The sequence below is a fragment of the Typopeltis vanoorti genome, chromosome 2 (assembly GCF_054136105.1).
Source record: "Typopeltis vanoorti isolate ZY-2024b chromosome 2, IOZ_Tvanoo_1.0, whole genome shotgun sequence".
Taxonomy (NCBI): Eukaryota; Metazoa; Arthropoda; class Arachnida; order Uropygi; family Thelyphonidae; genus Typopeltis; species Typopeltis vanoorti.
This window is the reverse complement of record NC_143550.1, coordinates 78,234,032-78,261,950: the sequence shown is the minus strand read 5'-3', so window position 1 is coordinate 78,261,950 and position 27,919 is coordinate 78,234,032. Positions and strand designations below refer to the sequence as shown.

Below are 27,919 nucleotides of genomic sequence, written 5' to 3'. Positions count from 1 at the left end.
ATATATAAAATTTATATATTATAAATTATATATAATAATTTAAATCATTCTGTCTGAAACTTTTTAGCTTTGTTAAGCACTGAAAAAATGTGCATTTAGTTTGCTCTGGAATATCTGTTTATATATTGGTTGGTTGGTTCAGTGCCATGGCATGTACAACTGCAAGGACTAGAAGTTGATAGTGCATGGGAGGTAGTTAAGAAGTGCTTGCATGAAGCAATGGCTGACTGTATACCTAGAGTCCGAATAATAAATCAAGTAGGGATTAAATGGATGAATAACACCATTAAGCTTGAGTTGCAAAAAAAGAAACAACTATGGAGGGAATTTAAGGAGAAGGGTGATCGGCAGGCACATGAACGGTATAAAGCACAGGCCAGAAGGGTGACGAGTGTGGTAAGAAAAGCAAAAAAGGATTACGAAAGAACATTGGCCATGCAGGCTAAAGAGAATCCTAAACAGGTTTTTAGATATGTAGCAAGTGAAAGGAAAAATGTACATGGCAGATTGATTTTAAAGAATGCCGATGGTAGGGAGGTAACTGAATCAGTTGAGATAGTTGAGTTACTGAGTGAGCACTTTGCAAAAGTATATCATCCAGGTGGTGACATTGCAGAAACGAATAAACCAGTAGATTATACGGGAATTGTGGTTAATGAAGCGGAGGTGAGTAGTCTATTGCATAACCTCAATGTCAATACATCTGTGGGATTGGATGGTATACCAGCTCGTGTTGTACGAGAAGCAGCTAAAGAATTGTCAGTACCCTTGACCATTTTGTTTAATTTGAGTCTCGGGTCTGGATTAGTCCCGAGCGGGTGGAAAGAGGGGAAAATAGTTCCACTGCATAAAGGTGGTTCCAAGACTGCTGTAGTAAATTACCGACTGATTAGCATATCAGGAATCATTGTCAAGGTCTTAGAGAAAATAGTCAAGAGGAAAATACAAGATTGGATAGAAGAAAATGGGATACTGTATCGGGAACAGCATGGTTTTGTGAAGGGTAGGTCATGCCTCAGTAACTTGCTCATGTATTATAACACAGTGACGGCTGAACTGGATAAGGGTAATGGGTTTACGGTGATTCTACTGGACCTTGCCAAGGCCTTTGACAGGATTCCACATGGAATTCTAATCAGTAAATTGCAGCATATGGGAATGGACACAGGGTTGGTGAGATGGATAGGAGGGTGGTTGACGGAGAGATATCAGAGAGTGGTTTACTCGGGAGTAGAGTCCACAAGACGGCCTGTGACTAGTGGTGTGCCACAAGGATCTGTTCTTGGACCACTGCTGTTTAATTTGTTCATAAATGATATAGGAAATGATCTGAGAGGAACAGTTCATTTGTTTGCGGATGATGCGAAGTTGGGTAGGGCAATAGTGAATGCAGATGACGTCAAAATTTTGCAGGATGATTTGGATAGATTGGAGGTCTGGGCTAAGGAGAATGGATGTCAGTTTAATGTGGCAAAATGTAAGGTTATGCATTTTGGGGTGAAAAGATTGGCGGCAGTTTACTGCATTGGTGGAACCGTGCTCCAGGAAATTGAAGAGGCACGAGATTTAGGAGTGTTGGTAGATAAGGAATTGAAATTTAGGGGACACATTGCAAAAGTGACCAAAACAGCTCATCAAATCACTTGGTTGCTGAAGAATACGATGACAAGCAGAGACAAGCAGGTTATTGTTCCTCTGTATCGAGCCTTGATAAGACCCCATCTAGACTACTGTGCTCAGATTTGGTCACCTAGGTTTCTTCTTGATGGGGAGGAGGTGGAGAGGATCCAGAGGCGAGTGACCAAGATGATAGCAGGTCTGTGGAATGAACCGTATGAGAACAGGTTGAGGATTTGTGGGTTGCAAAAATTGGTTGATAGGCGGAGGAGGGGAGATATGATTGAGACATTCAAATTACTGAAGGGTTTCTATAAAATTAATTCAGAAGATATTTTTGAGAACAGGGCTGGTTGTGGGAGGACTAGGGGACATCCATGGAAACTGGGCAAAAGTGTGGTTAGTAAAGGTGTTAGAGCTGGGTTCTTTACTTTTAGAGTAGTGAATGAGTGGAATGCGCTCCCTGAGTCTGTGGTGGATGCTGTGACAGTGAATGAGTTTAAGGCGAGGTATGATAGATACTGTATGAATGTCAAATAGTTGTGATGAATATGATTTGGGGCCTCCCTCGATGAGTCCAATGACTCCCTGGAGTTGCCCGTAATAATAGTAATAATAATAATAGTAATAGTAATAGTAATATAAAGAGCAATGACTGTCATGCCCTGTTTCTATATGGGGGAAGAAATTAACTGATTTATACATTGAAACTGATCAGTCAAAGTCTTGTAGGAAGTGAGAAATAATTTATAAAATGACTTGGAGACTAAAGAAGCAATTTGTTCTGATGTCTTATTGTCCTATAATGTTAGCAGGCTAATCACACATGTCTAGGGGAACTTGCTTACATGCACCTTTTCCTTCAGGTAACCTCATAGGAAAAAGTCAGGAGCTGGATATAGGGCTGGATATCAGATCTGGAGAATACGATGGCCAATTAATTGCAGATTTTTGCAGAATTATTTTCAAAATAAAATTGCATGATTTTGGTTCATTGTTGGGTTGTGAACTTTTCCATGATTAATTTCCCAAATGTTCCTTAGAATACCTTAAAAAATTAATAATCAAAAAAAGTTCTATACATTTAAACCTCCTTCTTGACTTATGGGCCACCTTGCAGTAAAAGCATTCTGAATCTACTCAGGAAATGTATACCAGAAATCTTGCATAGTATAGCTTGTGTAATTTCAACTATGAGAAATGTGACATGTATCCTTGAAATATATGCAAGTAAATTATGGCAACAAGAAAATTATAAATAAATGATATTTTCTCCAACAGCCTGCTTCTGTTTTTTTCTTACCGGATGATACCTTAACTGCATATAAATGTGTTAATGCAACATGAAAGTCTTAATGAAATAGTTTTTGAAAAAGGACAGGTGATGTTTTCATAGCTGCAGTATGTTTTACTTATTGCTATCTAAAATGAAATAAACAAGTGCATTTGCAGAATGGCACAGGTGCTTTTAAATAATGACTTTTGAACCAAGAGTCATTCTTCCATAAAGTTCATTTCACTATTCATTTTTGAATGCTGATTCAAATTAACTTTTCTGAGATTTTTAACCATCACTTCAGAACTAATTGGCCTATGATTTGCAGCCTCTGTTTGGGATTCACCTTTGTGCATTGGGATAATCTTATTCACTTTCTACCCTTTTGAAACTGTGCCAGAGTTAGGTTCAGATCAAGACCACATCAAAGGGATATGAACTTCTTTATGTATTCACTAGCACATATGTTGCTATCCTATCAGTGTATTTACATCTGAATTATGCAGTATTATTAATATACCCAACTCATCCACCTAGATTTTCTCATATCCTTCACAGCATATATGATGTTATGTATATATAATATACGAGGGGGGGAGGAATCTGGAAAGTTCTGATAAACTCCTGGAACAAAAATGTATTAAAGCAAATGATATAACCACAAGAAAGAACATACGTGGATATAAGAACATAAGTTACCTTTATAACTCTGCTACTAGTAGATTTTAAAGTCATTAAAACCTACTGGTAGGTTTGCTTTAATATAATTTTTGTTCTAGGTGTTTAACAGAAATTTCCAGACCCCCCCCCCCTTGTATATGTTGTTAACTGGTCTAATGCAAGATTTTCTTATTTATTACCTATGAAACACAGTGTTGGTCAATAATTCAATTACTGCTGTAGTTACTTTCCTGTCATTTGTGAACACCATAGTGCATTTACACAGTGTCCTTGGGTTGAATTCCATCCTCACATCTTAGATGAGTTTAAATATCATCCAGGATGCATTTCAAAACTTGATCAGTTGAAAAACGATCAGTTTTTCAACCAAATATGGGTTAGCTAAACTGGCTAGAGAACATTTAGCCATTGTAGTGTGATTCCAAAACAACATCCATGGTGTTTATTAACAACAACAAAAAAAAAAAAAAAAAAAAAAGCAGTGAAATATATTTTTAATGAATTACATTAAAATACATATTGAGACATTTCAAAGTAAAGATATTTCAGAATGAAGCAGTTATCTGACTTAACTTGAACTACAGAATATATCACATATGGTTTCTAAACATTTAGAAGTGCATGCTGTACCTATTGAAGAATTAACCATATATATAAAAAATTGAAGTTACACAAGAAATCAAGTTGTGTCGCATTAAAAGAAAGAAAGAAAACAGCCACCATTCGTGTTCTTGAGACACGAGTTGCTAATCTCTGATGAAGGATTTTACTTGGCCCAGTCAGTCACTTTATGCTTATTTGGTCTTGCCATTCTTACCATACCTGTAAATTTGCTGCATGCACTCTTGCACTACTCATACTTCATTACATTTCTTATGTTTCAAAAAATAAATTTTTTTTGAAACAATAAGGAAGATAACATTTTTTTTATACAGTATTGCTTCAGGATACTGTTGTCCCGTTAAGCAAGAACTGCTTAAAAAGATGGGAGGAAATATTGCCTATATTTGCTACACATGATTTCTGTTCATTTCTGAAGAGCAGGCATTATATTTGCACTGTATTATGCATTATTGTGCAGTATTGCAATATTATGCAGAAGCATTGAAAATAATGCATTGTGAATGGAGAACCTATTGAACAAGTAAAACATTTCAGCTACTTAGGCATAATTTTTAGTGAAGATGGTAAATTAAATACAGAAATAGACAACAGAATCAACAAAGCTGGTATGGTAGGGAGTCAATTGAATAAATTTATATGGAATAAGAGAGAAATTAGTCAAAACACTAAATTAGCTGGTAATTAGTTTACGGAATTAACAACACATATACAGTATATTAATTAAAGGTAACTTTAATGAATAACTTCTATATTTCGGCAACGTCACATTGCCATCCTCAGGAACATAAAGATATGGTATGTGCACTCAAGGCACTAACACAAGCAAATGAGGAAGAAAGCAAGAAACTAATATTGTTCCTAAAGTCCTAATGGTGCCCTCTTGCGGGATAATTTGGTAGTCTTGGCAGTTGGGCTGAAGTTCTCATAATGTAAGTCTCCCAAATTTAAGGTAGTTTCATGCACCCAAATTTGTTGAGGTTAGGAACGTTTTTTAGAGCTGCTGAAGATTCTTTGAATAATCTTTCGTATTTAAACTTGCTGCGATGAATTATTTTTGTTTTCTTCCAACGAATTTTATGGTGGGTATCTAAGGCATGGTCTGCCAGCCCAGAGTGGCTGTACTGGTGAAACCGGATGTAGTCTTTGTGTTCTGAAATCCTGATATTTGTTGTTCTGCCTGTTTGGCCAAAGTAGGACAATTTGCAGCTGCAAGGGACCTGGTATACACCAGGTAGGTCTAGAGGAAGTGGTTGGCCTTTGGTAGAGCAGATAAGGGATGCCAACTTTTTATATGGTCTGTAACAGGAAGTAAGGTCATATTTTTTGAGGATATTGGTTATTTTCTCAGAGGTGCCCTGGATGTAGGGGATGGTGATAGACTTCGCGTAATCTTCATTGTGGAGGGGGGAGAGGGGTTGTGGTTTACTGGTTTTAGTATTTTTTGGATTTTTTTGGGGTTATAGCCATTGGCTAAGAAAGTGATGAGGATCTGGTTTAGTTCAGTAGCCAGGGCCTTGTCATCTGAGCAGATTAATTTTGCCCTGTTATATAGTGTTTTTATAACCCCATATTGTTGTGAGGGGTGGGAATTGCTGGTGAATGTATCTGCCAGTATGGGTGGGTTTTCTGTAAACAGAGAAAACCAAAGATCCATCAAGCTGGCGGGTGATTAAAGTGTCTAGGAAGGGGAGGGTGTTGTTTTCCTCTTTTTCTAAGGTGAACTGGACTCTGGGGTGTTGGTTGTTTAAGTGTGTTAGGAAGGAGTAGAGTGTGTCTGAGCCATGTGGCCAAATAGCAAACACATCATCCACACCACGAAGCCAAATAGTGGGTTTTTGTGGGGCAGAGTTTAAGGCTTTCTCTTCAAATGTCTCCATAAAGAAATTGGCCAAGGGTGGGAAAAGCGGTGAACCCATGGCTGTCCCTTCTATCTGTTTGTAGAACTTTCCTTGCCAAACGAAATAGCCTGAGTTCATTGTGAACTGAAATAGGGCTGAGATATTGGGAGGAAACTTGGCTTGGATGAGCTCGAGGGTTTCTTTGAGTGGGACATTAGTGAATAGGAAGGAGACGTCAAAACTGACCATTATGTCAGTGTGTTGGAGTGTGAGGTTTTCTATGCTGGCTTTGAAATGGGCTGAGTTTTTTATGTGTGATGGTGTGTTGCCAGTGTAGTGTGTGAGCATCTTGGTTAAATGTTTGGCTAATTTATATGTGGGGGAATCAATGCCATCCACTATGGGACGCAATGGCACATTTCATTTATGTATTTTTGGGAGTACATATAGTCGGGGGGGGGGGGGATCTAGCATTATAAGGTTTAAATTTGTTGGTGACTTCCACAGGCCAAGAAGTGACTTTCTTAATCTTTCAATATCTCAGCCCTATTTCAGTTCACAATGAACTCAGGCTATTTCGTTTGGCAAGGAAGGTTCTACAAACAGATAGAGGGGACAGCCATGGTTTCACCACTTTTCCACCCTCGGTCAATTTCTTTATGGAGACATTTGAAGAGAAAGCCTTAAACTCCGCCCCACAAAAACCCACTATTTGGCTTTGTTATGTGGATGATGTGTTTGCTATTTGGCCACATGGCTCAGACACACTCCACTCCTTCCTAACACACTTAAACAACCAACATCCCAGAGTCCAGTTCACCTTAGAAAAAGAGGAAAACAACACCCTCCCCCTTCCTAGACACTTTAATCACCCGCCAGCTTGATGGATCTTTGGTTTTCTCTGTTTACAGAAAACCCACCCATACTGGCAGATACATTCACCAGCAATTCCCACCCCACCCCACCCTTCACAACAATATGGGGTTATAAAAACACTATATAACAGGGCAAAATTAATCTGCTCAGATGACAAGGCCCTGGCTACTGAACTAAACCAGATCCTCATCACTTTCTTAGCCAATGGCTATAACCCCAAAAAAATCCAAAAAATACTAAAACCAGTAAACCACAACCCCCCTCCACAATGAAGATTACGCGAAGTCTATCACCATCCCCTACATCCAGGGCTCCTCTGAGAAAATAACCAATATCCTCAAAAAATATGACCATACTTCCTGTTACAGACCATATAAAAAGTTGGCATCCCTTATCCACTCTACCAAAGACCAACCACTTCCCCTAGACCTACCTGGTGTATACCAGGTCCCTTGCAGCTGCAAATTGTCCTACTTTGGCCAAACAGGCAGAACAACAAATATCAGGTTTTCAGAACACAAAGACTACATCCGGTTTCACCAGTACAGCCGCTCTGGGCTGGCAGGCCATGCCTTATACCCACCATAAAATTCGTTGGAAGAAAACAAAAAATAATTCATCGCAGCAAGTTTAAATACGAAAGATTATTCAAAGAATCTTCAGCAGCGCTAAAAAACGTTCCTAATCTCAACAAATTTGGGTGCATGAAACTACCCCAAATTTGGGAGACTTACATTATGAGAACTTCAGCCCAACTGCCACGACTACCAAATTATCCCGCAAGAGGGCACCATTAGGACTTTAGGAACAATATTAGTTTCTTGCTTTCTTCCTCATTTGCTTGTGTTAGTGCCTTGAGTGCACATACCATATCTTTATGTTCCTGAAGATGGCAATGTGACGTTGCCGAAATAAAGAAGTTATTCATTAAAGTTACCTTTTAATTAATATACTGTATATGCGTTGTTAATTCCATAAACTAATTACCAGTTATGTCTAACCAACTTATAAGCCTTGCTACTAGAACTAAATTAGCTGTATACAAGACTGTGTTCAAACTAATTTTAACTTAGGAAGAGAGCTGGGTCAGAAGTAAAACACTTAACCAAAGACTAGAGACTGCAGATATGAGAATCCTGAGAAAGATTATAGGCGTGAACAGATGGCATCAATGGCAATATCATGTTAAAAACATGGATATTAGGAAAGAACTTGACATTGTCAGCATCCATGAATATCTTAGCAGAGCTAATCTCAGATGGTATGGTTACTTGGGTGAGGAAACAGAATGGGAGACCAAAGATTAGCAAAACAAGTGTTCTCTGCCAGGTTGGCAGGAAAACGACCCAGAGGAAGACCAAGATATAGGTAGATTGATACAGTAAAAAGTGCCTTAGGAGATAGAAATATAAGATCTGACAATGTTGGAGTCTTGACAGGTAACAGACTGATTTGGAGGAAAATTTCAGATAGGAAGTTAGTAATGATGTAAATTTTTCATGTAGTACTATCATAACCTGTACCCCCCCCCCTTAAGGGTACATGGCAGGAATTTGATGATGATTATGCATTATTATTATATGGCTGCCTCCATGAAGCAGATGGTAGAGCAGTCTACCATACCGCTCTTTAAACTTGTTCACCAACAAAGCATTCACAGCTGCCTTGCAATCCATTCCACTCATTCACAATTCTCCAAGAAAAAAAAAATTGTGTCCTTAGGTCCTTGATAATTATATGCTTACATAACTTCAAGCAATAACCTCCCACCCTTCCTTTGTTTTTTCTTCTTGTCTTGTATTGAAAAATTTCTGTTTTCCTTTAAAATGTCTTTAGTAATACATGTTCCTATCATATTTCCAGGTACAAAAGAACCTGTGGACTTTACATTGTAATCTACAAACCTACATTTGATCTTGATAGGATCCCCCACACTGTTACTATCTTGGTTACTCTTCTCTGGATCTTCTCTTTCACTTTTTCATTTCCAAGAAATCCAGGCAGCCAAATTTGTATATTCTAGAAGTCTTACAAATAGGGATAATAACTCTTATCTCTATAGTCATTCTGTGAATTTTTGAGCAGTCTTACTCAGTTTGCAATATAATTCTTTGGACTTCAACTCTTTCCACTATCACCCTCAAAGTGCATGGTACTGCTAGCCTTGTTGGTCAAGTGATTAGCTTATCTGCTCTACTGCCAAAAGGCTGCAGGTTCGAATCTCGCCGTGGGCATGGATGCTTGTGATTGTCTGTGAAAATGCTAGTGGTGGTGATAGACAGTAGATGGCATTGGTGTAGTTGACGCGGTTCACTGTAGTTGGTGGATGATTGGTGGAGACGGAGAGTTGTAGAGTGGGTGCCTTCCCTCCCTCGATGAGTCTTTGGACTCCTTGGAGGTGTCACATAATAATAATATAACCTTATATTTTCCTATATTAAACTTGCAACCATTATTCTTTGCCCATAATTACAGTTTATTTAAGCTATATGATCTTATATATATTGCTCTCTCTTTAGTTTTGCTTCACATCATCAGTAAACAAGTGGATCTCCTCCTCAAATCGTTACCATTTTTCTCAACTTATTCAGATGATTCCAGTATCATTAATATATAAATTAGGTAGTAATGTCTGAAGTACAGAACCCTTTGGCACCCTGCTGGTGAAGTGGCTTCTCTTTGATTTTACTCTTCTCTGTAACACGTGGGCAGCTTGTATATAGAAGCTAATAACTTCACATCACTTGCTTTGGTATCCAGTATATACAAAGGATAATGCAAAGCACACATCCTTGTGAACATGTACAATGCTATGCATTATACATGTTCACAGGTAGCCAGATGAGTCATACAAGTAGCCAAAAGGTGTCACAAGGTATAACACTTTAGGCTACTCAGATATGAAAATATGGTTTCTGCATTACGTAAACATTAGTATCATTCTCGTAGACAGGCTTATACGTTGGTTATGCATTATTAAAACACTAAAGGAATAGAACAACGTAGTTAAGAATATAAATTAAATTAAACTTTAATAAATATTTTCCGATATTTCGGCAATGTCACATTGCCATTTTCTAAAGGAACTTACATAAAAAAAGTTACGTGCACGTAGGCATTACAACACAGAAACTGGGAATGAAACGATGACGCTATTGTTCTCCTAACAGTCCTGACGGTGCCCTCTAGTGGGCTAAGTAGGTGTTCTTGGCCGTTGGGCTGAAGGTCTGCAGATGTAGGTCTCCCAAATTTGGGGCAGTCGCATACACCCAAATTTGTTGAGGTTTGGAGAATTTCTCAGGGCTGAGGCTGATTCCATAAAGAGTCTTTCAAATTTGTATTTGCTACGGTGTATCACTGTAGCTTTCTTCCACCGTATTCTGTGGCGTGTATCCAGAGCATGGTCTGCAAGCCCAGAATGACTGTATTTGTGAAAACGGATGTAGTCCTTGTGTTCCGAAATTCTGATATTCGCTGTCCTGCCTGTTTGGCCAAAGTAAGACAGTTTACAACTGCAAGGGACCTGGTAAATACCAGGTAGGTCTAGGGGAAGTGGTTGGTCTTTAGTGGAGCAGATAAGGGATGCCAATTTTCTGTAAGGTTTGTAACAGGAGGTCAGGTCATGTTTTTTTAAGATTTTGGTAATCTTTTCCGAGGTGCCTCGGATGTAGGGAATGGTGATGGATTTAGAGTAATCCTTGTTGTGGGGGGAGGGAGGGGATCTGTGGTTTGTAGGTTCTAATATTTTTTGGATTTTTTTTGGGGGGGGGGGTAGCCATTGGCTGAGAAAGTGTTGAGGATGTGATTTAGTTCAGTGTTTAGGGCCAAGTCGTTTAAACAGATTAGTTTAGCCCTGTTGTATAGTGTTTTCACTACTCCATATTGTTGTGAGGGGGGTGGGATTGTTGGTGAATGTATCTGCCTGTATGGGTGGGTTTTCTGTAAACTGAGAAAACCAAGGATCCATTAGGCTGGCGGGTGACTAGTGTGTCTAGGAAAGGGAGGCTGTTGTTTTCCTTTTTTTTTCAGAGTGAATTTGATTCTGGGGTGTTGGTTGTTTAAATGTGTTAAGAAGGAGAGAAGTGTTTCAGAGCCATGTGGCCAAATAGCGAACACATCATCGACGTAGCGAAGCCATATGGTTGGTTTTTGTGGGGCAGAGGCTAAGGCTTTTTCTTCAAAGGTCTCCATAAAGAAATTGGCCAAGGTTGGGGAGAGTGGTGAACCCATGGCTGTCCCCTCTATTTGTTTGTAGAATTTTCCCTGCCAAACGAAATAGCCTGAGTTCATTGTGAACTGAAATAAGGCTGAGATGTCGGGAGAAAATTTAGCTTGGATTAGCTCTAAAGTTTCCTTGAGTGGGACATTTGTAAATAAAGAGGACACATCAAAGCTGACCATTATGTCAGTATGTTGGAGTGTAAGGTTTTCTATGCTGGCTTTGAAATGGGCTGAGTTTTTTGTGTGTGATGGTGTGTTGCCAGTATAGTGTGTGAGCTCTTTGGCCAAATGTTTAGCTAATTTGTATGTGGGGGAATCAATGCCATCCACTATGGGACGTAATGGCACATTTTCTTTGTGTATTTTTGGGAGTCCGTAAATACGGGGGGGGGGTATAGAGTTAAACGGCTTTAATCTGTTAGTAACTTCTACAGGCCAAGAAGTGGCTCTCTTAAGAAGCCTGTGAAGTTTTCTAATTTGAGAGTTGGTGGGATTGTAATTGATAGGGAGGTAAGTGGCCCGATCTAATAGAAGAGCTTTCAGCTTACCTGTGTAGTCCTTTTGGTTAAGTAATACAGTTGCATTTCCCTTATCCGCTTTGGTGATCACTAATTCTTTATTATTTTTCATTTCCTGTAGAGCTTTATATTCCTTGTTTGATATGTTGGTTTTTGGTGGTCTTGCTTTGGAAAGGACACAGGCTACATCCAGTCTTATACTGTTGGCGACTTGTTGTGGAAGGTGGCGGATTCCGCGCTCAATCTGGATCGTAATATCCTCACTAGGTATTTTATTGGGAGCAATGGCGAAGTTGTGTCCACGTGCCAGTGCGTTGAGTGCTTCAGGCTTTAGGGTGACTGAAGAAAGGTTGATTATCGTGTTGGTAGCAGGTTTTGGAAAGACGGTAGAGTTCTTTTTTAATTTTTCGAACTTTTTCATCTGTCGGCCTCGTATTTTTTTAAATTCTTTTTCGGCAGTGGTACATGAGATGTCATGTAAAATCGACCAAATTTGGGTGTATGCGACTGCCCCAAATTTGGGAGACCTACATCTGCAGACCTTCAGCCCAACGGCCAAGAACACCTACTTAGCCCGCTAGAGGGCACCATCAGGACTGTTAGGAGAACAATAGCTTCATCTTTTCATTCCCAGTTTCTGTGTTGTAATGCCTACGTGCATAACTTTTTTTATGTAAGTTTCTTTAGAAAATGGCAATGTGACATTGCTGAAATATCGGAAAATATTTATTAAAGTTTAATTTAATTTATATTCTTAACTACGTTGTTCTATTCCTAAGTGTTTTAATAAAACATTAGTATCACCTCTGAATCTGGCTCCCACTGATGAGACCTCAATAAAGGTTGAAATTGGTCTGGGTAGTGACCCTTCCCATAATGCATAGCATTATACATGTCCACAAGGATATGTGCTTTGCATTATGGGATACTAAGGTAAGGGATGTGAAGTCATTAGCTTCTATATATGAGTTGCCCCAGTCCTGAAAAATACTTCATGTGCAAACTTTACTTACACTTGGATAAAGGACTAAACCAAGTATATAATTTTTTGGTATCTTTAATTTATTATATAACCAAATGGAAAAACTTCCAAAAACTAGTTGTATGGTACCTAATATGTATTGTTTACTTTAAGACACTTTGCATGTGCATATAGAATCATTTTCATTTTAAGTTTGCATTCAGTAATGTAATGTGCGAAGGAGTAGAAATAATTTATATTTCAAATTGTTTTGTTCGTTTTTGTTTAAGCACATGTATTTGCTGATTATTTAATTTTTTTATTTTTATTTTTGGAAAAATAAACTCTATTCTTAATTCAAACTGAGTCAAACTTCTTTTATTTTAATTATAAAAAAAAAAAGATATGAAATTCTTCAGTTTAAATGACAGAAGAACTAAAAATATTTTATTGGATCATAAGAATGCATTTCTTCAACTTGAATATGAAGCTATATCAGTCAGATGTGGCTTGTCCCTTTTATATGCCTGTTTAAGGTTATATAAAGTTAAGATTTAAAAAATAAAAATATACATTTGATGCAGGTTTTTGTGACTCGCATCTTTGGAATGTTGTACTGTATAATAACGATTTTTTTAAAAAGTAGTTTTATGAATCTTTTATTTATTTTTATTTTATTTTTTACCTAATCTGGAAATCCCACTTTAGATACCAAATATAAACAGAAGAGGATGGCCAAGGTGGAAATGGGTAGATGGTGTGAAGGAGTAGTACAAAAAGAGTTTGCAGGATTTGAGTTACCTTGCGATGTATAAAGGGAAATAGCACAGAATGGGAAAACAAACATCAGAATGAGCACATGATAATATAATTGTATTATAGGCATTTATGCAAAATTTCTGAACTTCTTGTTGAAAGATTTGTCATTTATTATTATTATTCAGGCCTCCATGGAGTCAAAAGACTCATTGGGGGAGGTCCTTCCTAGGAAACACAAAGTCTATCATACCACTCCTTGAACTCATTGACTGCTCTCGCTCTCACCACTCTATCAGGCAGTGCATTCCATGGTTCAGCCACTCTCCATGCAAAGAAACCACTCCTCATCCTCTTGCTCACAGCTTCCTTTCGTAACTTTCAGGGATGGCCCTTTGTCATCGCTCACTGGATTAATGTTAAGAAATGAAGGAGCTTTGTTTCATTTTTTCTCACTATTTTTAGTTTTTTAGTTCTGATAATGAACTTATTATGTTAATATTCCAGTGGATAGAGAAATTCTTTAAAAGTTAATATTTGAAATTATTTTATATGGCTAAAAGTAAAATTTTTACTCCATCATTTAATTGTAAATTAATTTCTTTTTATCAGAGGAAACCAAAAAAAGTTTCAGATGGTGATAATCTAAGTGTAGCCAGTTTTGATGTTTCAATGCTACAGGTATTTATTTTTTTATTTCATAATAAAATTTTAGGTTACTTAACATTGCTTAATAAATCTAAGTGTGAGTGTGTGTGTGTGTGTGTGCATGCACGTGCGTGCATAAGCATTCGTATCCAAAACATTCTAGGCCTGGAAATATGAGTATCGATTCCAAGGAATCTCAAATTTTTAAAAGGTAAGAATTTAATAAACAATATAGCAGTTTCAAAAAATGAAAATAATTTCTTAACAGAATGGAAGCATTTATCAAAATATATAGATTTTATTCATGAAATCCTGAGGTTGACATATGTCTGTTTCACTACATCAAGCCTCATCATCTGGTCAACATTATTTATCATGATGATGGTTGAATATATCATCTCTCCACTCTGTTACCAAGAGGCTGTAGATTTTAGATCTCTCCATATAGGTGTTTGTGCACAATTTTTGTCACCCTGTGGTCATTTTAGGTTCTGAATGAAACTAAAATTAAATTATTTTATGTTCCCTACAGACTTAACATGGGCTTGCATTTTTGAATCAATTATTGATATATCAGATATGCTAAATTGTTGTAATGTACTAAAATATTACTAAACAGGACTTTTTCATTGAATTATGTTATAATGTAAAGTATTGTAAAGTGCTTAAATGCTTAACCCTTACTGCTCTTGTGTAAGTACTTATAAATTGCTGGGAGAACAGATAATCTGATTTAGTAAAAGTGGCCGGAATCTAAAACATGTGCAGCAAGTAGTACACGCTTACCCTTTTTGGTAAGCACGCTGTCTTCCCCCCCCATTCATACACTCCGTAGATCACGCTAGAATTCCATGTGTGGCGCTGAGTTATGGGTGACGTAGAGGTGAACGTGTGGTGCGCAATTTAAAAAGTCGTGTAGCGCCTAGAAACGCTCTCTTTTTACTCTCCGGGTCTCGTGCGGTCTTGCTGTTGTGTGTGGAACCTTCTCATGGCAACTTTTAGTTCCCCATTTTCGACGTGGATTCGAGACAATGACTGAGGAACTATGCCGTGAAATTTCCAGAAGTTTACCGGTCGGCAATCAGCTCAGCAGGAGATAGTCACCAATGCTTACGGAAATATCATTGCGATGTTAAGCCAGTTCACCAGAGAACAACGTCTACCTAATTTAGGCGGCAGAGATAAGTACAGCTTGAAATCTTGAAGAATGCCTCAGAAAAAAAGCAGAATGAGCTTGGAGTTGAAAGTAATTGTCCTGACGAGATATGTGAGGTGGCCAAATAGTTTCCCCAGCAATTGGTAATGTACAGTCTAGTTTTTTTTTTTGTATATGTGTACTAGAAGGATATCTGTAAATTTTAGGAAGGACTCTAGAGAATGCTATCTTTTAATGATAGAGTATATTATAAGTATTTTGTGAAAGAAATAGTGCGAGAGCACGTGGAGCCTAGGAATTGTGTCTTTTAATGATTGAATAAGCTATAAGAATTTTGTGAGAGAAATTGTATGAGAGCATGTGGAGCTACATTAGCAATTCAGTTAACAAATGTCTTTAATATTGATGAATATGTGTGATCTTTCAAGTATAAGTAGTAAATCATAAATGAAGTTTTTTGTCATACATGCTAAGATAGATATAGAGAATCTGAGAAATTAGTGCTCGATCATTAGCAATTGCAGATTACTTAATCAAAGTGTATTCATAATGTGTAATATGTATCAATTGAATTAAATGTTTTGTTCTTTTTGTTTAACTGATGACTTGCCTGATTTTCTTTTCTGTTGCATTTGCTCATAAAATACAGACCACAGCAGGAGATTAATTTATAGAGAGGCTACACGACTGAAACGTAACCTATAGTAATATAAGATTGTAAGCTAAACTATTTCTGGTTCCTTGTTTCTACATTCTTTGATAATCTAGGATTCAGGGTGGCGCAGCAGACAAAAATACATTTTCCCTGAATCTGAAAAAGGAATTGGTATTGGCCATTAGAATGCCCTTTGTCCCTCAAACCACTAGCATCGTTCTTATAGTTAAAGATCGGCCCAGTGAGAATGTTGATACTTATAGGATAAATTAAGTGGTAGAGATAAGTACAATTAAGAGAGTAGATAATACGTAAGATAAATAAAGGTGAAATTAAATTTTACAATGGTGACATAGAAAAAGGACAAGACAATAGAAATAGACACAAAAGGATATTAAAATTTTAGTCATATTATGTGACTGCTACCTTACTGGGGGGGGGGGTCACAAGTAGCATGTAAAGGCTATGCTCAGTTTCTAGAATTAGAATTGGGGTTCTCAGTTCAACGATCCTTCTCTCTGCTTTGGGTATTAATGTATTATAGGTTTCATGGGTGAGATTACCTTCTTCTTTTGAACCCTTTTTTTAACCATTTTTGTTATTTGTGCTTAGATTTTTTTTTCCAACTTCAATGCTAGCAAAACGCAGATCTGCATTGTTTCCCACCAACAAGAACCCTTTTCTTCCAATCTTACTCCTGACAATACTCAAATCTCTATTCAAGATGAGATTTACCTTCTTCAGACAACTAACTTCAAATCTTTCTTGGCATAAACATATCACAAATATTCCCTCCTCTGCATCTAAAAAATTAGGTTTTCTGTTTTGCTTGAGGTGTTACTTGAGCTCCAAACATCTCTTAACCCTGTACAAATCTGCCTGATTATTAAATATTGCTCTCTGAAGTGGTGCCCTTATTAGCTTCCTAAAAATGCTGGATTCTATATAGAAAAGGGCAGGTAGATTGATTGATGATCTCTCTCTCACTAATACACTCCACTCACTTTCACACGTTTCAGTTTCTTCAGCTTACCTCATCTATAAATACTTCTATGGCTACTACTGTTCATCAGAATTAGCATTAATAATCCTCCCCACCATGTCACACCTGCCCAAACTCATGCAGTAGCTAATCTAGCTAATCTACACACTTCAAATCCAAACCCACAGAACAAATTTCTCTTCCTCTTTATTCATCTCTTCTACTGCTGCTTTCTATAACAGCCTCTCACCATGTTACCAAAGGAATACAATCGATAACTTTTCAAGTCAAATGTAAGAAGAAAAAAAAATTTTTTTTTCCCAGCTGAATCAAAAGTTTTTTTTTTTAATAATCTGTAAAATATGATGAGCATTCATCTAATCCTATGATTCTGTTTATTATTTTTATAGCTCATACACTTGTCATCAACCCTATATACAGGTCTGATTTTCTCTCTTTTTATTATTATTACTATTTAAAAAAAAATAGTAATTCTTTCTTATTATGACCTTTTTCTTGACCACTAGTATAAAAACATCCGTATCTCTGAAGATAATATTATGGCTAGCCTGGATGTCACATCTCTATTCACAAATATCCCAGTTTCAGAAGTCATCGACATCTTAGAAAACTTGTTCCCACCAAACATCACCAAGTTGTTCAACATTGCTTAACTTCGAATTATTTTACATGGCAAAAAACCTACTACAAACAACTTACAGGATTAGCCATGGGTAGCCCTCTCTCTCTCCTTCTTGTGCCGACCTATTCTTAGAAAATTTGGAAACTCAAATTTTATCCCAAATTACCCCTAAACCAACCACATGGTTTAGGTATGTTGACAACATCTTCATCATTTGGAATCACAAAAAAGAAGAACTAATAGATTATCTAAACAAAATTAATGACTTCCACAACACTATCAAGTTCACATTAGAACTAGAAAAAGATAATAAACTTCCATTCCTAGACATCCTTAGTAAGAAACAAACTGACAATAGCATCACCTTGTCAGTATATAGAAAACCTACTGACGCTGGATGCTACCTCCATTTTGACTCGTCTCACCATATATCCCAGAAACTCAGCATTATCCATCTCAAAAAAAGAGCTATACAGTGTACCACAGACCCTGGCGACTTACAAGAATTAATGAAAATATCCAGAGATCTATCCCTAAATGGCTACCCTACAAGAATCATCAACAAGATTCTCTTTAATGACATACCGCAAAGACAACGAGATGAAACCCAATACATCAGCTCTATAACAATTCCATTTGTTAGTACCATATCCACAAAATTAGCTCTTCTTCTAAAACCATATAATATCAGAGTAACCTTCAAACCTATTGAGACCATTCAAAAGTTTATAAGATCACCGAAAGATAGCCATCCTTTTTACAAATACTCTGGAGTTTATAGCATACCCTGTTCATGCGGTATCAGTTACATCGGACAGACATCTAGAAGTTTTGAAACAAGAAAGAAAGAACACATAGGCTATGTAAGGAATAAAAGACAAGATATATCAGGCCTTTCTTCCCACTTTGCCTCTACCAACCATAATATTGAATGGGATATGAGTCATATGCCCTACATAGAAGAGAACTACCATTCCAAAACATTCAAAGAAGCTGCTACAGTCGCCCATTCAACAGGTAACTTAAATAAGAATCAAGGTCTAATCCTACCAGATATATGGAAAACTCTAATCAGATCATTTTACCAAAAAGAAATGAACTTTCATGAAAATTACAATAAATATCTCAACAAATAAAACATTGTACCATGTGTCGTATTGTTATCATGCACAGTGATAACTTTATATAATTTTTAGAATTGTCGGTTAGTTTCCTAGTTTTTGTTACTTTCTATTGCTTACCGGTGTATCCTTTGAAAATGCTGACAGATGTTAGTCAGTGAAACGTCGGATATTAAACTATTATTTTCTTGACTGACATACAGAATTAAGTCTTTAATTTATTAGTAATTCTTTCTTTTTGAAAAAAAAAAAAGTATTATTATTGCATTGTTCCACCTGTATATCTTTCTCTTTTAGGTATTTGATAAACTGATTTTTTAGTTCTTAATATTTCTTAATGCTGATTTCATCATTTCTATTGCCATTTCATGTTCTGGCATTTTATTATTTTTCATATCTTTCATTGCACATTGGAGGTGGTGCTAATGTATAGTGCACAGTAGAAGTAATTCTGCAAATATGGCTTACAGCTAAGTCTTTTAATTTAGTGAACATTAGTAATTGTTATTTCAAGTCAAATGTAAGAAGAAGGGAAAAAAAAATTTTTTTTCCCAGCTGAATCAAGGTTTTTTTTTTTTACTAGTCTAAAATATGATGAGCATTCAGCTTGCTCATTAGGCTGGGCTTCATCTAATCCTATGATTCTGTTTATTATTTTTATAGCTCATACACTCATATTATTATTATTATTACTATTTTTTAAAAAAATAGTAATTCTTTCTTTTTGAAAACAAAAATTATTATGATTGCATTCCTCCTGTATATCTTTCTCTTTTAGGGTGTATAGGACGTGCCCCTTTTTTGTACACATTTTTTAGGAAAAAAAAACTTTATCACTGAATATTATAATGAATTTACAGTATTTCAAATATATAGTAATAAGTAGGTCTACTTTCAACAAATAAATACCTAATCTAACTAGGAAAGAGTACCCACCTTTTAATCGTCAAAACCCAGAAATTCATCTCCAGAGCTAAATGAAGAGACACTTGTAACCTCTTCTACGAGTCCTCATACAACAAATTGTCCTCTGTACCATCCAGTGCATTATTAATTCCACACTTCTTTAATGATTTAACCACTGTCTCAGTTTTCATAGCATCCCATGAAGCTTTGACCCACTCACAAACTTGCGAAATGTAAGGCCTCTTCCTTCCTGATGGCGTAACCTCAAAATCTGAAGACTGCATCCAGCTGTTCCACTTCTCCTTCATAAATCCCTTAAATGGTTTATTAATACAGACATCTAAAGGTTGAAGCTGACTTGTTAGACCTTCTGGAATTACGGCTAACTGAGTTTTCAATTCCTTGAGTTTATTTGTAGCATCGTCTGTTCTGTAAGAATGAAACTGATCCCATACTAGCATGGCAGGCTTCTTCAACACTCCACCAGGGTGCCTAGACCAAATTTTATCTATCCATAACTTCATTCCTCCTCCATCCATCCAGCCTTTTGTATGAACATGTACAAACACTCCTTTAAGCAGTTTTTCTTTGGGTAGTGTCTTCCTTTTAAAAATCAATAGTAGCGGCAATTTTGTCTCATCAGTACAGCAGGATAAAACAACCATGTAGTGAGTTTTTTCGTGCCCCGAAGTTTTAATAGTAACACTTTTAGTGCCCTTGGAATGTACAGTTTAGTTTGAGGGCACATCAAAAGTCATCGGAACCTCGTCCTTGTTTCCTATTTGCGCAAGTTCAAAATTTTCTCGTTTCCTTGCGTTAATGACGAATCGATGAAATTCAGTCATTTTTTCTTCATATTCAGCTGGCATCTTTTGTGATATTTTTGTTTTAGTCCACATACATAGCTGGTTTCTCTTCATGAATCTTGAACACCATGATGTTGATCTAGTAATGTTGGTGATCCCTCTGTTAGTGGCTATTGCTTGCGCTTGATGAAGAATCATTTTTGTAGACACTGAATGTCCAGCTTTTCTGTCGTCTAAAATCCAAGTATTCAGTTCTGCTTCAAGTTCTGGCCATTTTGCAGTTCCACTTCGTAGGTTACGTTTACTGTGAGTTGCTTTTTTTAAATCCTCTTCCTGATTCTGCCAAGTTCTTATCATTTTCTCAGTTGTGGGGGTGGTGGTCCGAAATGCCTCTCTGCAGCCCTGTTTCCATGTTCTTTAGCATATGCAATCACATGTAGCTTATATGCAATATTGTTACAATGCCGATTTTTTGCCAAGAAATTTAGAGAAAATTTAATGGCAGAAATTTATCACCATTCACAATTGCGACAACAATTGGAAGGTTTTTAACGAACAGGACACCGCTGTGATCGTTGATGACAGCGAAACACACATCCACCGAACTCTACGTCAATGTGTGTGTGTAGTACGCATACCCCGGGGGGGGGTATGTGAAAGGTCTTCAGGGGGTCCGTGGAAATTTTCGGCTATGCATCATTAACGCATGGAATAAAATTTAATGTATCCGTGAAGTTCGAGATCGTAAAACGTTCGTATTGTATCACTGAATAAGGTACAGAGACATCTGCAGGCTGTGCAATATGTTTCTCAACAAACAGTGCAATTAGAGACAACTGGGATAAAAACGCACTAACTAATGAATTGCATGTCCCCCTCCCACAGAAAATGCTGTATGACTCAAGCAAAACCATATATTGCTGGTGCAACATATGGTTTTGTTCGAGTGAACGTATTAAAACAAAGAAATGTATAGTGAATGTGTTTCAGATATTATATATGGAATTCGGTTGAAGAGAATTAGCATTTCAACTCAACTGTCAGCTTGTCTTTGTCATTTAGTATCTTTTGTTAATACCGCACCAATCATATGAACACTGATGTCCGAAGTTTGAAAAACACTGCTCTACGTAACTGGAATGCTCTCACACACACCACAAGGAAGCAATAAAGAAATCGCGTAACTCGGAACAGAGAAAATTTCCAGAAATTAAAATAATAAAAAACTGACTATCGGCGTATAAGATGCACCCTGTTTTTCAGACCTATTTTCAAAGGGAAAAAGTGCTTCTTATATGCCGGCAAATACGGTAATAAACTGATTTTTTAGTTCTTGATATTTCTTAATGCTGATTTCATCATTTCTACTGCCATTTCATGTTTTGGCATTTTTATTATTTTTCATATCTTTCCTTGCACATTGGAGGTGGTGCTAATGTATAGTGCACAGTAGAAGTAGTTCTGCAACATGGCTTACAGATAAGTCTTTTATTTTAGTGAACATTAGTAATTATTTTGGTAATATTTTACTTATTTTAGACTGTAAAGTTGAGTTTGTATGTGTTTGTGAATTTTATTAAGTGATAGCATTCAGAAAGTGTGTTTTGATAGTACCTATGCATACGAGGAAAATTGCAACCAAGGCTTCCTTGGCTGCAATTTGTTCACTGAATTTAGCATGAATGGTTTATGGTATGACACCGAGAGTGGAGAGAGAGAGAGAGTGTGTTGAAAATGTTTTGTGTGCGAGTTGTATGGAAAGTGCGAAATTAAGTAACTGATATTAATGATGTAAGGTAAGACAGAAAGTGTGGAAGGAGATAGTAGTGTACAGAATATGAATGAGAGTGAAAGGAGTGGCTGTAAAGCAATGGTAAGGAGTGAAATAGGATGTTTATTTAGTGTCCTTCGTAGTACCTGAGCTAGTGTGACTTGAGAAACAATTCACAATAATGTAAACTACATAATTATGTAGTTTAGTGCTTGTGCCTATCACAGTTGCAATTGTGCTCTGCTGATGCTGGTTAGAAAACCAGCAAAATATTAGTGAGTTTAAATAAATAAATAAATCCTTATAGGGAGTAGGCAAGGCCTTTATATCCTATCTAGCTTTTGGAGACTGAGTGGGCAGTTCAATCTCCACAGGTAGTCAATCAGAGATAGCTAGCCCATGTCTATCATTAATTATAGCAGCCACTGATGAAGAGGCTGGAAAACAAGTGCTGCCATCTCTTGGTACCTAACCCTAATGCAATATGTCACTGTATGAAATAATGTGGGTACTACAGTCAATTTTCTTGAGTTTACGGGATGAAAAAAACTGAGTTTCTGGGAGGAAAAACCCACTTGCCCATACCAGAGATCAACTAACTCGGGAACTGGTCGAAGAAAGGCTTAGAAAAAGTTCCTCCAGTTGGCGACTAGACTTCAACTTAAGTCAAACTTCACAAGCGAGCAAGCATAGAGGACGCAAGCACACTTCCACTGAGCTACACAGGCCTTTTAGTGAGTTTAATAAATATATTTTTTTCCTCTCTTGGTGTGTGTTATTTATCGGCTCCATATTCGTTTGAATTCTTTATTAGCCGCCATACACGAGACGTCATGTAGAACTGACCAAAGCTCGTGATTAAGTGTATGTGAAAGCTCATTTTCTAGCGCTAATATAGCTCTGTTTATGTTGGCTAGGGAACTGTGTATAGCGATAATTTGCTCCTGAAGTAAAGCCTGGCTCGCCCGGTTGTAGATATGGAGAGCTTTCTGTGAGACGAAGCGGTGTTTAAATTTTACACAGTCAGGGATGACTTGATTATCCCGGCAGCGTTTTAGGAATGCTAGACGGTTAAGTTGTCTGGATAACTTTAGCTTCAGTTTGCCGTAATGGCGGGCCTTGCGTGTGAAGGAATCTCCGTGGATGATCATTATTCTTGTTGAGAGGCTTATACGCTGGTTATACATGATAACTAATAATTAAGGAATTGACAGCGTACACTAGAAATATAAATTAAATAAACTTTAATATATACTTTCCGATATTTCGGCAAACGTCACGTTGCCATCTTCTTGGGAACTTATTACAAAGACAAGTGCACACAAGTACTACATAACAGCAAATGAGAACCGAAGCTAGGAAGTTAACGTTTTCCTCAAGTCCTGATGGTGCCCCCCCCCCCCCCCCCCCAGTGGGCTATATTGGTAGTTCTTGACCTTTGGGCTGAAGTTCTTCTGATAAATGTTTCCCAAATTTGGGGCAGTCTCATGCATCCAAATTTGTTGAGGTTTGGCATGTTCCTAAGGGCTGAGGCTAATTCCATGAATAGTCTTTCATTCATATTTGAACTTGCTGCAGTGTATTACTGTGGCTTTCTTCCATCTTATTCTGTGGCGAGTATCCAGAGCTTGGTCTGCAAGCCCAGAGTGGCTGTACTTGTGAAATCGGATGTAATCCTTGTGTTCTGAGATTCTGATATTTGCTGTCCTGCCTGTTTAGCCAAAGTAGGACAGTTTGCTGTCCTATCATCACAAGCGCACATGCAAACTCTGTTCTCTTGCTCAATCACTTTTCCTTCATTTTGCTTTGATTTAGATACCTATAAGGTTTTATTATATTCAACCCCTGATATGGAAGAGAGAATGACTGATAAAGAAAGTGACAATAATAAAAAAAGAAGAAAAGTAATTATGTTAAAGGAAAAGCTGGAAGTCATTAAGAGACATGAAAGTGACTAGTAATACAATGATTGTGAGAGACCTGGGATACAGTGAGTCTACAGTTCAGACAAAGAACAATGAAAAGTTGCTACTGCTACAAGTACAAGGAATATTCAGACAAAAAAAAGCTCTCAATATTTTTATATCATTGAAAGAGACCTAATTTCAAGAACAATGTGAAAGCTTTATTGCAAGTTTAGGATGGTTTGACTGTTTTAGAAATCTAGTTGGACTGCATTACGTAAGAATAACTGGGGAATCTGCTAGTGCTGATAAAGATTCTGGAATTCTTCAGAAAACTTGGCTGAAGTTTCCTGAAGAATTGCAAAGAATAATTCAGGCGGGTGATTATGATGATCATCAAATAATCAACATCGATGAAACTGGTCTCTTTTGGAATTGTATGTCAACAAAAACTTTCTTAGCTAAAATGGTAGTATCTCAACCAGGATACAAAGTATCCAAAGATCATCTTACGCTTTTATTAGGAGGCAATGTAGAAGGCTCAAGGCTATGTTAGTTGATCGTGCACAAAATCAAAGATATCACATTATTGAAGAAATCAGTACAATTTGAAAAGAACTTGGATTTAATGAACTGGATAATAAAGAAACTTGCTCAATTCCCATTCAGAACAGTTAAGCAAGAATGATCTCCTTCAGCTAGAACAACAGGGTGCATATGAAGAAGAAGATAAGGAATGCAAAAGAGAAGATAACATTATGACTAAGAAATTAACTGCAAAAGAACTTGAGCTTGCTTTCAATCACATTGAGCATGCTAAGGAGATTTTATTTGATGCTGATCCTGATATGGAACGAAGCTTCAAAGTCCGCTGAAATCTTGATAAAGTGATCGCCAGCTATCACAAATTGCATGACAAGATAAAAAAGTCAAGCACTATTCAAATATCTTTACTTAATTTTTTTTTTTGTAAAAAAGTAGTTCAATCAAATGTTTAGACGTTAAATGAAAATTTAAGCAATAGATTTTTATTAACTTTGATGATTTTATCCTCAATTTATTTTTTTTAATTTTATTTTTATCCTTCAAATTATGTTTTTTTTTTTCAGATTTATGCTAACTGATGGATGAATTATAATTATTCTTAATGTTTATCGCATTCACTTCGCGCACATTAATTGATGGATTAATTAACCGCATTAAAGCAAGGTTTTCCTGTATGCATTGAAAAATGGTGATAATTTAAATTATACTTGCCAAGAAATTATATTCTTGTTTAATCCTTTATCCAACTAAGGAAACAAAGTTTGCACATGTCACGACTAGGTTACTTGTATATTGAGTTGATGGCTTCATTTACTTTAGTATCCCATGATGCAGTGCCCACCTTTCATTTTATGAGCCTAGTCATGAAGCTGCTTCACCTGTTAACTTTGTTTACACTTGGATAAAGGAGAATATAATACTTGCAAAGAATATAATTTATTGAGTGTATAGTAGTACATCCTTTTTATGGATTTTTGGAAGGCCATAAATATAGGGTGGGGGGTGGGGTAGTCTGGAATTGTAAGGTTTCAGTTTGTTAAGGATAAGTATGAGAGATTGAAACTGCAATTTAGGATTAGGATTTATGGCTTTTGAAGCATAAATTTTTAACACAGTGGGGGATATGTATACCATCCAGACTATTGGATCACTTCAGTATTTAAAAAATTTTTTTATGACAAAAGGTCAGTGGAGAGATAGTTGTTTGTGCTTGTGTATGCACCGTTCTTGGTAGTATATGTATATATGATGTATATACAACTAAATAATTATGCAACTTATGTAGTAAAAAAATTGCCTGTTCTGTTAAATTATCTTCTGTGACTATTTTTGATCTAATATGATTTCTGTCTTTAAATACCGTGATTTTTTTTATTTTGTGAAATCGTTAAATTGAATTGTTGGCTTATTTAATTCATAAACTGATTTTTGTAGGTCATCTTCATTATCCTAAAATATAATCATCTGCATACAACATTGTATTGCTAACAGTTCTTCTGGTTAACTGGGAACCTTGTTTTATTGTTTTCCTTATTTTTATAATTTGATCAGTATATATGTATTGAATAGAATTGGAGATAAGCTACATCCTTGTCTTATATATTGATAAATTTCAGTCTCTTCTGTTAATTTATTACTTACTTGTATTACCCAATTGTACATAATATGCAGTGACTTACCTTCTTTTTTGTACCAAAAAATTCTCATTTTTATCTTCTAAGAAGGAAGGCAAGTTATATAACTTCTCATTTCCTTATTAGATTGAGTCTTTTTTTCCTCTCTCTAAAGTACTGTTGGCTGGCCCTCTTTTATGTCTTGTCATTATACCACCCTTTTACTACTCTCTTATATGACTCATACTGGCTAGCAAAAGGTAAAATTCATTCAATTTATTATTATTTTTATTTTATTTTATTTTTTTAATATGGATTCATCCACTACTGGTTATAAACCTATAGTACGTTATTATTAGTATTATGGGTGGACTAAGAGTAATAATCCAGAAACCTTGCTGTAGAAATCAAATCTAGAACTTTTTTTCAAGCCATTTGAGGTCTTTAGTAAGCATGGTGATAAGCGTGGTGGTCTCACATCAAGTGATAATATTCATCTTCTGCCTTGAAGACATTTATAAACATTAGTGCCTTTGGTAGAATTTGAACTTAGTCTCTGTTGGTTGGAGAGTAGGTATATTAACTTCCAGCAAACAGTTTTGCGATGTTTGGTGTTAGAACATTTCAAGTAACAGATTTGAATGGGTTTTTTTCCTAGTAAATGTCCATTTAGAGTCATGAATTTCTGATTAATTTTTGCAATAATGATTTTAAAAGAATATTGCTATCAATCAACTTTGCTTGAGACATTTCTGCAACTTGTAGTAGCAAGCAGATTTGCTGCAGTGGAAGTTGACTTGTTATCTTACTTATCTATATCTTGTACTTAAGGGTTTATTTTTGCTATGTGACTCTCACCAACAGAAGGTTGGTAGAAATCCTTCATGGTACATTAATACCATGAAGGATGTCTTTCTATTTTTTATTAATTAGTATGTATATCTTTTTGTATTTTTTACGTAATCTGGTGTTGGATTCTGATTATGTAGAGATTAAAGTAATTATTATTTGCTTCAGAATCCAACATGATCTTCCATCACAAAGGCTAGACTTGTAAATATTATTTAATGTAAACAACTTATTTTACATTTTAATATTCATATAACTACTTTAATTTTGTCTAATATCTAATTATTTAATCAAAGATATATGTATTAATAGTGATAAGACTGTATTAAACATTATTAAGCTATTTTATTCATTACTATGTTAATATTATAAGAACTTGTATTTGATAATTTAACTGTGCATTAATTGAAATCTAAATATTCTTATTTTGTTTCTGGTTGTAGAAGTTTAGCGTTATGCAATACCTCGATTTTATTATATTTTGTTTGGTTGTCATGGAAACGTATGTAAGTGAACGAGCACGTTTTTGGAGCAGAACGTGGGGAGAAAGCTGAAAGTTTACTAAAAAGGAATTAGTTAAAGAGATCACGAGAAGAATTTAGGCAGGAAAAACGGATATAAAAAGCGAGAAACACTGGAAAAGAGAGAGAGAGAGATTGGCATTAGGTTGGAATCGGAGCATTCGGCATTCGAAAATCACAGTGCGATAATAGCAAGTCGGCAAGTCACTCAAGCAGCTAAATAAAGTCTACTAATCGAGAGGTGGTTAGCTAATAAGTTGTAGAACAACAATTATAGCTACAAAAAAAAGGCTGAGAGATTATTAAATAGACTAGAGACACTCGAGTTGAGATTTAGTTTCAGCGCCGACCTTTCAAGGACATATGGACCCTTGAAGTATAGTCTACTTGAAGTATAGAGAATAAGTAGAGGCTGTGAAAATTGAAGTTT

At 36.3% G+C, this 27,919-nt stretch overlaps 1 protein-coding gene across 2 annotated transcripts in view; it reads left to right on the top strand.

Annotated features, from left to right (window-relative positions):
• The window catches only part of LOC150109200 (rho guanine nucleotide exchange factor 3-like), a 235,143-nt gene that overhangs the window by 22,416 nt on the left and 184,808 nt on the right, over positions 1-27,919 (top strand). For both annotated transcript variants that reach the window (XM_090406217.1, XM_090406208.1), the window contains exon 3: positions 13,981-14,049. In XM_090406217.1, the coding sequence (XP_090262343.1) occupies positions 13,981-14,049 (69 nt within the window). The remainder of the gene's footprint in view (positions 1-13,980; positions 14,050-27,919) is intronic.